Below are 14,609 nucleotides of genomic sequence, written 5' to 3' on the forward strand. Positions count from 1 at the left end.
TGTTCCACGTCTAAAAGTACGAACAAATGAACAAAGTTTTCCTCAAAAATTCCATTTTGATAGCAGTATGATTCAGGAAATGTGGCTTTCACTCTGGATGAAACACAGGACAATCTGGAGACATACAAGGCATATTTATGGTTAAGGAAGACAAACAAACAAACAAACAAAAAAACCCCAGAAAATATACATGCGCACACCTTAAGTAAAGAATCTTATCATTCTAAGTTTTACATGTCGAGTACTCCTGCACAATGCTCCTGTCGCAAACACTAGATGACGCTGCTGAGCTTACATGTGGAACTCTGAATACCATCTTCTATTGTATATGTCTCGCACAGAGACTTCATTAAGCTACGGGCTTTTTTCATTTATTTCATTCATTTGACCTTCATCTACGTGTATTTTACAATCAAAATCATAAACACCAACCGGTAAATTTAAACTGTCCATAAAAGCTGAAAAAAAAAAAAAAAAAACACGGGGAGAAAAGAAATGTCGAGCGTGTAGGAATAATACATACCCAGAGTACGTGAATACCCAAATTTACAGAAAGAGGTAATGCTACAAACTAATATGATTACTTCACAATTTTGACTTGAGAATTAGGAGTGCCAGATCTGTGTTTGCTCAAAGTAGTCCATCAAATAGTCCATTCAGTGTGTGCAAGATACATCTTCTGGATGTGCTGGGACGCATTATCAGATATGTAACCTGGGGTCCTCGGGTGTTTTGGGTCTCTCAACATCATACACCCTCACCCAAATGACCCAGCCGGGGTTGATCAGGCCCCAACTCGCGTCCCAGCAGCAACTGCCCACGGATCAGCCCTCTTGATCCAAACCCATCTGATGGCTATGTCTGTGGCTTCGCTTGCAGATTGAATAGCCCTCTTCTTTAATGCCCAATCAGTTGAGGACTTTGCAGAGTGAATGTCCTGCAAAGCCTCTGCAGCCCACCTCTGTGGGCTCGTAGTGGGTCTTCCAGGCTCTGTCCTGGCACTTCTCCACCAGTTCCTGGTACTTTTGTGCGTTTCCTCTTATTGGCTTCTTCAATACGCCAATAAGAGGAAAGGGCACTGTGAGTTCCAGCATGAACTCACTCACTTTTGTCACCTCAGAGGTGATGATCATGTCTGGCTGGAGTGCTGTGGACACTTCAGCTGCTTACCTAAATTGACATGCCGCTGCCAGTCAGAGGCCGTGTAGAGGAGGCCCATCCTTGTTTTTTGTTGTGGGCAGGGTTTCTCTCCAGCTTTGAAAAAGCTGATTGACTTCTTTTGGGCAAGGTGGTGTCTGCTGGTGCTGATGACAGTGGCTATGCCCTCAGCAACTGCCTTGAGCACTTGGTCATGGCGCCGACAATAGCGGCCTTCCCCAAGGGCTTTTGGGCAGCTACTGAGGAGATGTCCTAAGGATCCTCTTTCAGAGCAAAGAGGACAGGAAGGTGTCTCGCTCTTACCCCGGAGATGAAGGTTTGCTGGGCTTGGTAGGGCATCATCGACAGCTTAGACAAGGAACCAGATGCGATGGAAGTCTGCCTGCACGATGTTTGACCAGGTAATCCTGCGCTGCGCTATACTCTCCCACCTTGTCCACGCTCCCTGCTGCCTGAGCCCTACCGTCTTGCTCACTCGCTCTTCCTCCACGCCTGCTTGGACCTCCTCATGGATTAGATGGTGTCTCTCCTCGCCCTCGGCCCTGCCAACCTGGGTCTTTGGGAAGTATCCCATGTCCGCTCTGCCAGTTGCCATGGTATCCACCAGCGCTTTTTGCCTTAGGTGTGACTCTGCCACCTCCACTGCTTTCTCCACTCTCCATTTCTTCCCTGTTCTCACCTCGATGCCAGCTGATGAGACGCCTTCTGTTCCTGGAGTTCCTGTACTGTAGGGATTCTCTTGTTCGCGCGACCATAAATTCTTTGATTGATTGTTTGATTGTGTTGATTGATTTGTTTGACTGATATTGTGATAATATTAAGATCCTAATACTAAAATTGGAGAGGGGGAGTATAGCCTTTATATCCAATACGTGCTGTTAGTAATGATAGTTTTGATAAATGAAGTGTCACCAGTTCTCATTCAATGCTAAGTAAGACTTCCTGGAATGATACATACTACTGTCTCATAGTATCACAGTAGACAGTTTCACGTTAGAGTGACACTGTTCTTTGATTCACAAAAGCCCCTCTAGTTCTCCCCTGTCTAACACAACTGTTTTAACTTATTAGCACTTTGATATTTAGCTGTTGAGGTGAAGCAGGTGTGTTAAAACAGAAGGAAGAGATCTAAAATGTGCGTTGCTACGGGAATCCAGAGGCAGGAATTGAGAATCACATGATAAGATACAGTATACACATGAGTCCTAAAATTCTATAGCCTATGCTCACGCCGTGCCTTCGTATGACAAACTGAAAGTAACAACGATAGATTATTGTAGAATGAGTTAGACGTGCATGAAAAATTGATTCATGACGGTTATTAGAGCAGAAAATGTGGCGTGACATTCCATTGCTACCTGTGGAATTGATCATATAAGTGTAGAGACATCAGACAGACATGAAGGAAAATCTTGTTATGCTGAATGCTGTTAAGAGTTTGTAAAACGTTACTGCGTTATTTTTGTACCCTAGCTGATTGGTGTGCAGATTACGAACGTTTGACAGAACTTTCTGTCGTCTTTTGAACGAGTCATATTTTACGTTTATCAAACTTTTTGGGAGCTATACATTTCATGACAGATAAATATGTTTTTATTTTATGTGCACACAATAAATAAATACAGAACGCCTTTTCCAGTGACACAAATCCAAGTCCATGTGTGTTGCACAGTCAGGAACCTCTCTCTCTCTCTCTCTACGTGTGTGTGCTGGGAAAACGACCTCTACACACCGCTGGCTGTAGTGACACAGTTTAGAACGTGCCAAGAGGGCGGCTGAAAACTGTCGTGTAATTCGAGTCCGTACTGGACTACTACCAAATCTGCAAAAAAAAAAAAAAAACGGATGTACGCTAGAAACGAATAAGAGACGGTGTGAACAGCAGATAAAGAAACAACCAATGAGACTGTTCGAGTAAGGTGGCATCAAACTATCCAACCAATTGCAACGTGGAAATTTCACCCGAATGACTATATGAGAATCTCTGTGACCAGCATCTCCACGCATCCTCGACTGTTGCTGGTAGCTGTATTAGTGCGTTATTGCACTATAATTTAGATAAAATATAAAACTTTGCCAAGTTTAACAACAATACACACGTCTGATTCTCTTTCCCCTATCTGTGGTAAGTACTATTGCTAATATTACCAGTACAGCGGATTCCTAATATATTTTTCTAGCTAGTATGGCTAGTTTTTTAACCTGTTTCTGGGATTTATAGTAACTTAATGTCAGCTGTCTTGCATCGTTTTAATTACTGTTTAGCACACCTAAATGACAGGAAATGGCACCAGCTGTTGTTGTATTTAAACTACATTAACACGGATTAGATAGAACTTATGTTTCGCGTTTATGTGAAATAATCAAAATGTCATTCGGTACCATTTGCAAGCTCGCGCAAGAAAAGGCATCCCTGGGAGAAATGACTGAAACCGATGGGAAGAACCATGCCAAACACCGGAATGGAGAGGTGCACACTGACTCAGCGACAGTGGAGGATGTTTTTGACGATACATATAAAGCTAAAGAAGGCCCCAGACCGCCGACGATAATTGTGTGGAGAAACGTCATGTTGATGACTTTGCTACATTTAGGAGCTTTGTATGGATTATACTTGATTCCGTCTGCTTGTGCCTTGACCTTGGCATGGGGTAAGTGTGATGCTCTTTGCTAGTTAACCCGCGTGTTCCATGTTACTTTAGTTTGTGACTAACGTGATAGTTCGAAACCGCAGTGTCTGCGCTGATAGTCAGGGTCTAGCCATGGCGTAGATCACTCAAAAGTAGATCAGTCACGGCGGGGCACGTCAGCTGCAGCCTAGTTTTCGTTAACTCGTACAGCACAGACCAGTACGCACTCTTAAACGTCCCGTGGAGAGAGTGAGAGGAGGAAGGAGCGTGAGAGATCATGCGGCGCTTGTATAATTATATTCACACGCTTCTGTGCTTAACTGGGATATTTTCTTTACCTTTGGTGGGATTCTATTTGTTTGATCTCGTCACGACTTTAAGCTTATTTTTGACAGTTGTGCAGTTATGAGAAAGAATTGCTCTAAAAATTGAAAATGCCTTATGAACACACAGTTGACTTTGAAATGAACACAGATGTCATTCGCATTGCGTATTTGATATTTTTTTGTGGAAAAAGTGGAATATGAGGATTTATATTATCAATGTCAAGTACTCAAGTTGTTGATACGTGTTTAAAATGTCGAGATCCGGCAGGCTTTAAAAGCTAAATGCCCGTCTGGAACCAGCTGAGTCACGTCACAAACACAAACTGATTTAACTTTTTAGACCGTCAATTCATGTACATTTTTCCTTGCCGTATAATGATGCCATACACTGTGATGTGTGGTCGTGCACAGTTTGGCTTTATGGCTTTATATCACTATGTCAGCATCACTGTATTCTACTGAACAGCAAATGGCTTAGATAGAGGCCTCTTTTTGCGTTTTTATGGTGGATGTATTAGCTGAAAACGACAGTATTCAGTGACTGTCGAACTAACAAGAGCAATATCGATTGCGTCATAGCAAAAACAATATTAATTCTTTTTTTTTCATTCATTCATTTTATTTCGTTTTCCTACAGCTCTTTTTTGTTTTGTGGTAAGTGCGTTAGGAGTGACGGCCGGAGCACACCGTCTGTGGAGTCACAGGTCCTACAAAGCCACGTTACCACTAAGAATCTTCCTTGCCTTTGCCAACTCCATGGCCTTCCAGGTAACATCCCTAATCTGCACTCTTATATTCCGGCATGAATGACTGCCAGACAAACGAACATATTAACAATGGTTAAACTCTTTATTCAGATACATCACCTAGCAGTAAGAGTCTGCCAGTTTACATACCACTCATTTTGGTATCTTTTAAATTGTATTTCAGCATTAAACATCTTTGATCTTTTTTTTTTTCCTACTGATAATTTTTTGTCGGTCCTACAGAATGACATCTATGAGTGGGCACGGGACCATCGAGTTCACCACAAATACTCGGAGACGGATGCAGACCCTCACAACGCTCAGAGGGGCTTCTTCTTTGCTCACATTGGCTGGCTCCTGGTTCGCAAACACCCCGACGTTATCGAGAAAGGAAACAAGCTGGAGCTCAGTGACTTAAAGGCTGATAAAGTTGTGATGTTTCAAAGAAGGTGAATTTGAACAGAGCAATGTTTCAGGCCTCACCTGGCACAGACGTGTATGAACAGTTGACCCAGTTTTCATGCACCCACAGTGTTCTCATATCTGTTTGATGATTTCATATATCAGCATATGACTGAAAAATAATAGCAAGGAATCCTTATTCAAATTGCACACAGAGTCTTAATACTTAGGTCGTATTTATTGGTTCTATTTAGATTTGTGGTGAACAGATATGAGGAAAGAACAAGCATGTAAGCTTATTTGTGCATGGCCAGGAATCGAGCCACTTAATGTTTGTTCGGTCAAGCATTGTTTACAGTGCAGTCATATCCTTCAGGGGGTCATTCTGATTTGTTGATTTAACCGTTTTTTCCTTCCCAAATCTGAGTAGATGATTTACCGCGGTATCTTTTCGAGCTGCCACGGATGTGTTACAAGTGCTGTGTCCTTCAGTCGATTTCACAGAGGTGTAAAGAACAAACGAAAACGTTCAGTTGTACCGAGTGAAACTAGTGTGTTTTACACGTGCCCCTGCTGCTGCAAGGCAGATCTGTTTGTTTCATTTGACTTCCACGGTGAATTTCGTGCTTGTCGCTTAGGGATGGTCACGTCGGGCACAGTGCTTCTTTATTTGAGCTGCTGAGTAACACAATGAAAAGGACTCGTCCAGTAATCTCATTTGCAATGCAGATGCGGTGCCCAAAGCCGCCATGGCCTCACACTGGGAATATCCTTGACCTAATTACCCTTGCTCTCTTTCTCTCACTCCTATACAGACACTACAAGGTCTCTGTGCTGGTCATATGTTTCCTCGTGCCTATGTTGGTGCCCTGGTACCTGTGGGGTGAATCTCTGTGGGTAGCCTACTTTATCCCCGCCCTACTGAGGTACACGCTGGTGCTGAACGCCACCTGGCTTGTCAACAGTGCTGCCCACATGTGGGGAAACCGCCCCTACGATGCCAACATCAACCCTCGTGAGAACAAGTTTGTCACCTTCAGTGCCATTGGTATGTGGTGCTGTTGTTGTCATTGCACTGAAATGGTGGTTTTACAGTTTCTTAGCTAAGCACATCCATATGTACGTCCAAAGATTACTGCTCTTGCTTTAATATTGGACATGGCGTAGCGGGATGGACAGCTGACCTTGTTTGGAGTAGTATTTGACCCATTCTTTATTATATATTATGCAGTGAGGTTCGATGTTAATGGTAGCTTGGTGAATAATGTAAACTGTGTCCCAGCTTACCAACTGACATTGAAAAGAGAAAAATATTTTTATAGTAATATTTTTTTACATACAGTAGATGGAAAGAAGTCAATAGCTGAATGCTTGTCATGCATGACCTATTTTTCAATAAGTGACTTGACATTTTAATTTTTGTTTAAATATGTTGGATAAAATTTAAACACTAAGATTTGTAACCACATATATGATAATGAACATGTTGCCTGTTTTGCATCAATTTTCAGGTGAAGGATTTCATAACTACCATCACACATTCCCGTATGACTATGCGACAAGCGAGTTTGGCTGGAAACTGAATCTTACCACCTGTTTCATTGACCTGATGTGTTATCTTGGCCTGGCCAAAGAGCGGAAGAAGGTTTCCCGCGAGCTGGTCCTGGCACGCGTCCAGCGCACTGGAGACGGAAGTCACAGGAGTGGCTAAGAGGGTTCCACCTTCTGGAAAAAAATAAAAAACTAAAAACATTAGTTTGCAGAAGAAAATAAATCAAAAAGAAAAAAAAAAACCAAACACCAAACCCAACAACATGTACAGCATTGTGTGTTTTGGGAGGTTTCTGTGTTGTGTAGCTTCAGAGTAAAAGCTTCACATGACCCTTTGTGAGAAAGGTTTTTTCCCCCCAATTAATTCCCATTTTTAAAAGGGAACCTGGCTCTCTGTTTAACTTTTGTCCGTGTTCCTCTCAACTGCAGCAGAGGATATTTTTTAAGGTGCTTAAGTAGAGGAGCTTTCCATCACAAGCTCCCATCTGCCCAAGGACCAGCCTCTGTGACAAAGCTGGAGCACAGAGATGTTCCTCTGGGGCACCTGTGTGTTTCTTTTTTTTTTTTTTTCCTTTGGAGGATGTTGATGGCTTGCTCAACACACTCAAGCTGCAGTTGAGAGCTTTCCTGAAGAAATTCACCACTCCCAAAGAAGGCACAAATTACTTTATTAAACTGATGTGACACCTTGACATTCTCTACCTTGAGTCAAAAACGGACACGTTTGTGTCAATACCTTTTATATTAGTAACAACAACAGCAAAAAAAAAAAATCTATAATAACAAAAAATTGCATCCTTACTAACACATATATTCTGGTAGAGGGTTCTAAGGGAAAAAGGAAAGAAAAACATCCAGTATTGGGATGGATATCTGTTTCCTACAGCAGTGGTTCTCATTCTGTCCTGCTTTAGTCTCAGCTCAACACTAACACACCTGACTACAGCTCATCATCAAACCCTTGGTTGGCTCTGTCTGCAGAATAATGAGGGGCTGAAACAAAGATGTGCAGGTTGGGAAATCCTAAGGAACAGACTGAGAACCAATGTTCCTTAGAGTTATACGTTGTGATTATTGAGTTGGGCATTGTCAGAGTCGTGTTTTCTCATTTCACTACAGTGATGACTGTGTCTTTGCTTCCAGCCCTGGATTAGCATCATTTTGCTCAACTCATCAAAGATTGGTCAGCTGTTTAGTCAGTGCTAAGCTGTGTTCATGATGAATTTCAATAAATCGTTTGTTCTGAGCTTGAGGAGAACTTCTTTAGGAGGTAAAAGAAAGAAACTTCTTTTTGAGAGGGAATTGGAACAGTCTCATTAATGATGTTAAGCTGTACTGCCCTAACAGGAGAACGCACTACATGACTGTCCTCTGTCTAGTTGCAATCATGGAAACCTTTTGGTCAAACATTTCTACTCTACTTCTGCAGTAACAGCCTTAATAGTATGTTGAAGAGTAAATCTTGTAGTTTCCACCAAGGGAAAGAAAAGAGCAGATACTTGAGTGAGGAAGAGTGTAGTAAGCTGTTGTATATATAAAATATATACACACAAAACCTTATTATAGAAGGTTTGGGGATTTATCAGCCAACCATGTTGAGATCAAATATTTGTGACTCTCCAGCTTTATCCATGCTTTGTGACCGAGCCAGTAGATACTGTCTGTGTACATTGGATCACTGGTTTAATCAGTGTTAGGTTCGACTGTTGTCCTCAGATCTTGACTCTACTTAGGGAACTCTTTACTGTTTTGTGCCACTGTGTGAAAACTGCAAGTCTATGTCAAATACATGTATGAAGTAATTGAGTTATGAACAGTTGCCCTGGTTTTACAGCTCCCTTGACATCAATGCCTGTTTCCTTTGTCAAATTTCTCTTTTTTAACTTTGTATTGAGACATGAAGAGAACAGAGACACTGTGAAAGTAAACCATCAGGAATATCTGGACTGAAGATCACTGATATTTCTCTCGTGACTCTGAGCCAGGCCTGTCAATGCTTTCAGACTTCTTTACTGTTTACAAGAGAACAAGTTAGCCAAAAAATTTGTCAACTATAAAGCACAAAGGTGGAAAAATGATTGAGCAGTACTGACGTATTGCGATATTTTGCCAAGGACGTTGCACTGTACCCAAATGTGAGCCTAATGTATGTTTCAGTTGCCAAAGCTGGATCTTGAACAGAATGTTAGGTGTACAGAAACCAGGTTTAGCAAATACAAATGTATCCATATTCAGAGAGTCAGGACAGATCATAACTGTGGGTGTAAGAACAATACAGTATAGAAGCACTGGACCCTGTATTGAAACTTGCTGGAATTTGTGACTGTATTGCTGACCAAAGGGTGGGTGAAGCATGAGCGTGTACGTAAAGTTTTACATGATATGGTTTCTTAATTTGTCATTGCTGGCTTAGTGATTTTCACACTGATCTGCATCATAGTGTTTTCTTTGCATCCGTTAATGCTCATTTCAAAATTCCACCCATGTTTAAAATTCTGCTGCATTTTAAAAAAAATGGTCTGAAAAATCATCTCTGTTTTTATCTTTTTTTTTGTCTTTGGAAAGACACTCATGTCTTCCTGAAATGATGTTTAGTCACATGATCTGAAGTAATTGTATTTCATGCAGAGGACACACTGAACTTTGGTTGAAGCCTTTCATGTGATTTCAGTTTCTCCATAGTGCATGTGCAGACCAAAAAAAAATCCAACAACAATAAAAAAGCTTCTTTCTTTTGGGTTTTATCTTACAAAAGTCTTCATTCAACTAGCGGGAGTGCAGGAGGTCTCATTTTGGCTTATTTGGTCTCACAGTTGTCTACAATTTTCTGTGGCAACATAAAACTGTAAATTCTCCAAGCTTCCGGATTTTGTTCAGCATGAACTGTAGTTTCATTTGGACCTGCAGACATTGGGGCATATGTTGAATGGTCTCCCCTGTGTTTAAATAATGGAGTCAGTATGTTGTCTATTGCCTTATAACCCTTAACCTTTGTTAAAACTCCCCTCACACTGACTGATTAAGGCTTGTGAAGATATGGAGGAAAAGGGCAATGACCATTTTATGGTCACGTATGGACAAAGAAAGTGAGACTGAAGACAACCTCATGTGGTGATGGACATTTGTCGATGGCCTGTGCTCCTCTCCGGGGTGAAGGGCTAAATGATGTTGAATGATTGACAGACAGTCCAGCAAATAAGCTCTATCTAAGCCCATATGAGATGGATCAACCAAGAGCAGTGAGAGAGTGAGACATTATAACAACATGGCACGAAGACATATCCAGTCTTTACTATATAAGTTTAACCATAGTTTATTTTTGGCACGTATGACAAACCAGTCAGATGCCATGTTTTTAACACTTAAGAAACCACGCTGTTTAGTGACGAGGTGAATGATTCCTCTGAAACAAACACACTTGTACAAAGAACATTTACAGATAAGTTCACAGGCTTTTTTTTTAACCTCACAGCTCCCAACCGTTTTGTAAAGCGGCTGTTGCCCGGTGTTCTTAATGCCTTAAGAAATCCCATGTAACATATTTTGCAAGTAACGTGGTGTCTGTGTACATGGAGCAGATGTTTACTGAGGCAGGGACTGTGTTTCCTGTTTCCAGTATCCCTATCACTATGGTAATATTTCTCTTATTCGAATAAAACCAGTATTCCAAAACCCGTCTTATCTTCTCAGGAAATCTACTCATCGACCCTTTAATTTACCTTCATTTCATATTTGCGCTAGCAATCACACATCTTCACGCTTAAACGAGCAGATATTCGTTTTTTTTTCTGGTAACTGAATGATCATCGGTGAATTATAAACATACAAAGTCTTACAAATTCTTCCCCATTGTCAATGCATTACACCACAGAGTTCTCAGACTCTAACGCCTTGCCGACGAGGTTCAGTTGTCTTAGCTGTTACTCCGTGTGGTTCTGATTGTGTGGGCAAGTTAGAGCATGTGTTTATTTAGACATGCCAGAATACATTATGGATTTGCAGAACGTGTTCGAAAAGAACATTCCTTTCCTTATGTAGCTGTACTATGACTCTTTGCTTCTTTGTCGTAAAACAAATAATAAAAAATACTTCTTTGGGCAGTTAAAACTCTTTACGTATTGTTCAGCAGTTTCTCAGTTTTGACGGGTGGGTAACTTCAGCCGCACTGAAGCTTCCGCTCAATCAATTTGGAATGATACTGAGAGTAAGTCACCGCCACAAATGTACAAAAGTACCACGAAGGAAATCTATTTTCCATTTAAGAGTAATCGCTAGTATATGTTTCAGCAGAACATTTCCCACTGAATACGTGTTGGCATGCATATAGGCTCTGCGTTAAATCCGCCACACTCTTCTGCTACATAGTTGGCAAGGCCTGTAATTCTGGCTCTTCCACAGCACAATGGCAAAAGCAACTGTGGAGGCGAACATTTGTCGAATCAGCATTTTCACCGCTCGCGGTTCCATACGTCCAGGCAGTTCAACACTAAATGATCAGTACCGAAAGCATACAGCAGTGTCAGTAAAGACACCATTCATACAGTTCTATAACATGTAAAGGAATGTTTTCGTTTTTTATTTAGAAATTAAATGTGGACTAATTAGGTGTAAAAACGGTTGTCAAAGTTATAGGGCTTGTTCCTGAAAGTGAAACATGCAGTACTTTCTATAGAAATATTGCTTTGTTTTATGGTCTACACTCTATTATCCTGTACTTTACTTTTATTTTCTTTTGATCCCCTCAGAGGAAACAGCAGAGCATCGATTACAAAATGTTATTTTATAACGGACATTTCTGTTCTGTGTAACCTGTGTTCTGAAAGTTTCTGACAGACATTTTACAGTTGGGTGTTCAAATACTTCACAAGGACTGCTCTACGAATCAGCCCGACACCGTTCGTGGGCATGCCAACATTTTCAATCTATTCACAACGTTCATCTCAAAATGATGGACTGTCCTGCGCTGATAACAGGCTTCGCAAAAAATCTTAAACATGACATGCACTGAATGACCTGCGGTACAGACAATTCTTAAAGATTCTTCCTAAATTTTGGGAAATGAACGAAACAGCTACTGTGAGGAGAGATTACGTCACGGTCAAAAGGTTACTATAGTTCAAAAACATCCCCGGGAAGTTCATGCGCTAAACTGGCTACACCGTCTGATCAAACTGGGCCAATCAGAGAAGGTGAAGTACTTGTATGATTCTCTATGTCCAATCCAGATGGTGGCTCCTAAAATTAGATTGACATACGCACAGACACCCGTAATTATACCGCGAGACAAGTAAACTAGCAACCTCTCGATAGATCACCAAGACGTACCGTAGTCAGCTTTCCAAGGTTCAGGTCGAAACATAACGACGACCCGTACCTCAGTGAGAAAATCATGACGTGGAAATCAGACGGTTCTGTTAAACATCACGCTCAGATCCTGTTTATGTACAGTCGCTGTAACGTTTGAAACACTTAACACATATAAGATGTGTTGACATCACCTTCAGTCTGCCAAGAAAACGAACTCTACTTCCTGTAATTCTGATCAACATAATTAAAAGCATCGCGTGCACATAAAAACCTAAGCCTACAAGACTGCGAGAACTATCAGAAACGTTAGGCTGATGAACCGACGGTGTGCAAAAAAAGCCCATAGTAACCCGAGAGATGCTGTTGAGTTTCTGGCACCGAGTATCTGTATATCCAAAGAGAAAAACGGTGAAAGACCGCAGTTTGGAGTTTTGAAATAAATCTGTTTTTTTCTCACAATAAACGTCACCGTGATACGTATTTAAAACCATAAAAAATTTATTTAAAACCATAAAAATCTAGCCTTCAAGGTCCCATTAAAACTTTAGAGATGACCCCCCCTGCTGGGCAAAATGTGAGATTGACATCACTGAAGGACAATACAGTAGTTGGGGATTAAACTGCGCCTGGATGTATAATCAGTTTTATCAGACGCTAAATTATGTTTTTATTGCGGTTAAGTGACATAAATTTTAATCTTCCGCTCCTCACACCATAACAGTTCACCCTGTGATATTAGGACGTAATATCATAGTCTTTCAATCATTATCTCCTCGAGATAAGAAAGATATCTGAATTATGTCTCATAACCATGTGGTCATTAAAACAAACGCACAAAACACAAGCCCTTAACTTCACCCCTACGCATTCAGAAGAGATGTGATGAAGTGATCTAATAGAGAGAACATGTTTTCACCACTCAACACGCCTAGCAAGACAACTACTGAAATCATTTATTTTCACATTTTCAATTAATTTGCCTGTTAAAACACAGCATTAATTCTACAGTGCTAACGACCTTCAGTTTAGTCCCTATTAGGAACCAGACTAACTCTTAAGAAGTTCTTATACAACAAGGGGAAAAAAAGAGGCAACCAGGGGACGGAAAATTGATTTTATCATGTTTTATATGAAAGAATGTACAGCCACAAATGACAACATGAGCAGAAATAGACTGAATAAATACTTGTGCGGCAAAAAAATAGAGGCACGGAGGCACTTGCAAATGCCCTCTCTTCGGATCAGCAGAATTTTTGCTCAGCTGCAGCGGCCCTGTTGAAGTAACGTCAGTTACCGTTAACAGTACATGTTCTCTCATAGACAGATCTATGACTTTCTCTGACAATGATGAGTAAGTCTCACATAAGCATAACATAGTTTCATACATCACATGAACCGTTCAGACCGAAATAGAGACTCTCTGCTCCCGCCTGATACGATTTGGACAACTGCAACATTTGGCCACTACCTAAGAACAGTATTAACGTGATAAGACTTGTTTTGTTGGACGTTAGAAATAACACCAATTGTCTGTTTGCAAACCAGATTTAATTACACAACTGAAAACTGTTGCAAGAAAACATATTTTATTCTTAACCGTACATGTCGAAAATATCGACCATTAACACTTCCTCGTCTTGTGTCACTTCATTTGTAGATGTGACTCGTTTGATAGGACAAAATTCTTTTTTCTTCCTTTTTTGATGATCCATCACGCTGGATAAATGTTGAGCATACTCTTTGATATAAATTTAATATAAACAACAAAGTAATTTGGTTCTTTAGTATTTCATTCTGACTCTGAATTAGAGCAGTTCAAGAAAAGTCAGGTCGGTCGGAGCATGACTGAAAGCACAGGGGAGATATCTACGAGAACTGGTTCTCAACTCATAGTACAGTAGACAGTTTTAAGCGTCAACACACCCGTCTTTACTGTTTCAGTAAAAAAACAAAATCATCTACCAACCATCAACAAACGCATACGCATAAACACACAACTAACGATACAGGGCGACTGAACACAAAGCAACAACATACTCTTATCAGAGCCAGAGAAAATCGAAGGACCTGCCTGTCGGGATTTATGAGGCCCACGCCACAAGACTAAAACAACGTTGTCTCCCTGGCATGCGCGGCTTTATACTACAAGACTGGATAGGTGAAAGTTAAAAAGGTGATCAGTCTGTGAGGACTGTTCACTCGTTGTTTTACTAATCACGTCCGAGGAGATCAATGCAAATAAAAATAAAGTATGTATTGGGAAGGATGTCTCTTCAGACAAGTCACAGCTGGGCACGTTTCCGACACGGTTTGGTCCGGTTGAGTACGCATGGATTTATTGTGTTCTCCGTTCTATTTCCAGAACATTCTGCTATACGAAAACCCTTCAAACCATATGTATTTTTGGCACTGCAGGCTGGACTTTTAAGCTAAAGAGCGTCAACCATGAAGCGGTGGAGGCCAGATTTACGAAAAGACAAACAGTTTTG

The 14,609-nt window shown here is 40.9% G+C and overlaps 1 protein-coding gene across 1 annotated transcript; it reads left to right on the top strand.

Annotated features, from left to right (window-relative positions):
• Positions 1 to 3,142: 3,142 nt before the first annotated feature.
• scd (stearoyl-CoA desaturase (delta-9-desaturase)) lies at positions 3,143 to 9,552 on the top strand. Its single transcript, XM_030773458.1, has 6 exons — positions 3,143 to 3,283; positions 3,551 to 3,809; positions 4,752 to 4,882; positions 5,104 to 5,309; positions 6,078 to 6,310; positions 6,774 to 9,552. The coding sequence occupies exons 2-6, from the start codon at positions 3,581 to 3,583 to the stop codon at positions 6,971 to 6,973; spliced, it is 999 nt and encodes a 332-aa protein (XP_030629318.1). The 5' UTR covers positions 3,143 to 3,283; positions 3,551 to 3,580; the 3' UTR covers positions 6,974 to 9,552.
• The last annotated feature ends 5,057 nt before the right edge of the window (positions 9,553 to 14,609 follow it).

This window comes from Chanos chanos, chromosome 5, assembly GCF_902362185.1.
Source record: "Chanos chanos chromosome 5, fChaCha1.1, whole genome shotgun sequence".
Lineage (NCBI taxonomy): Eukaryota > Metazoa > Chordata > Actinopteri > Gonorynchiformes > Chanidae > Chanos > Chanos chanos.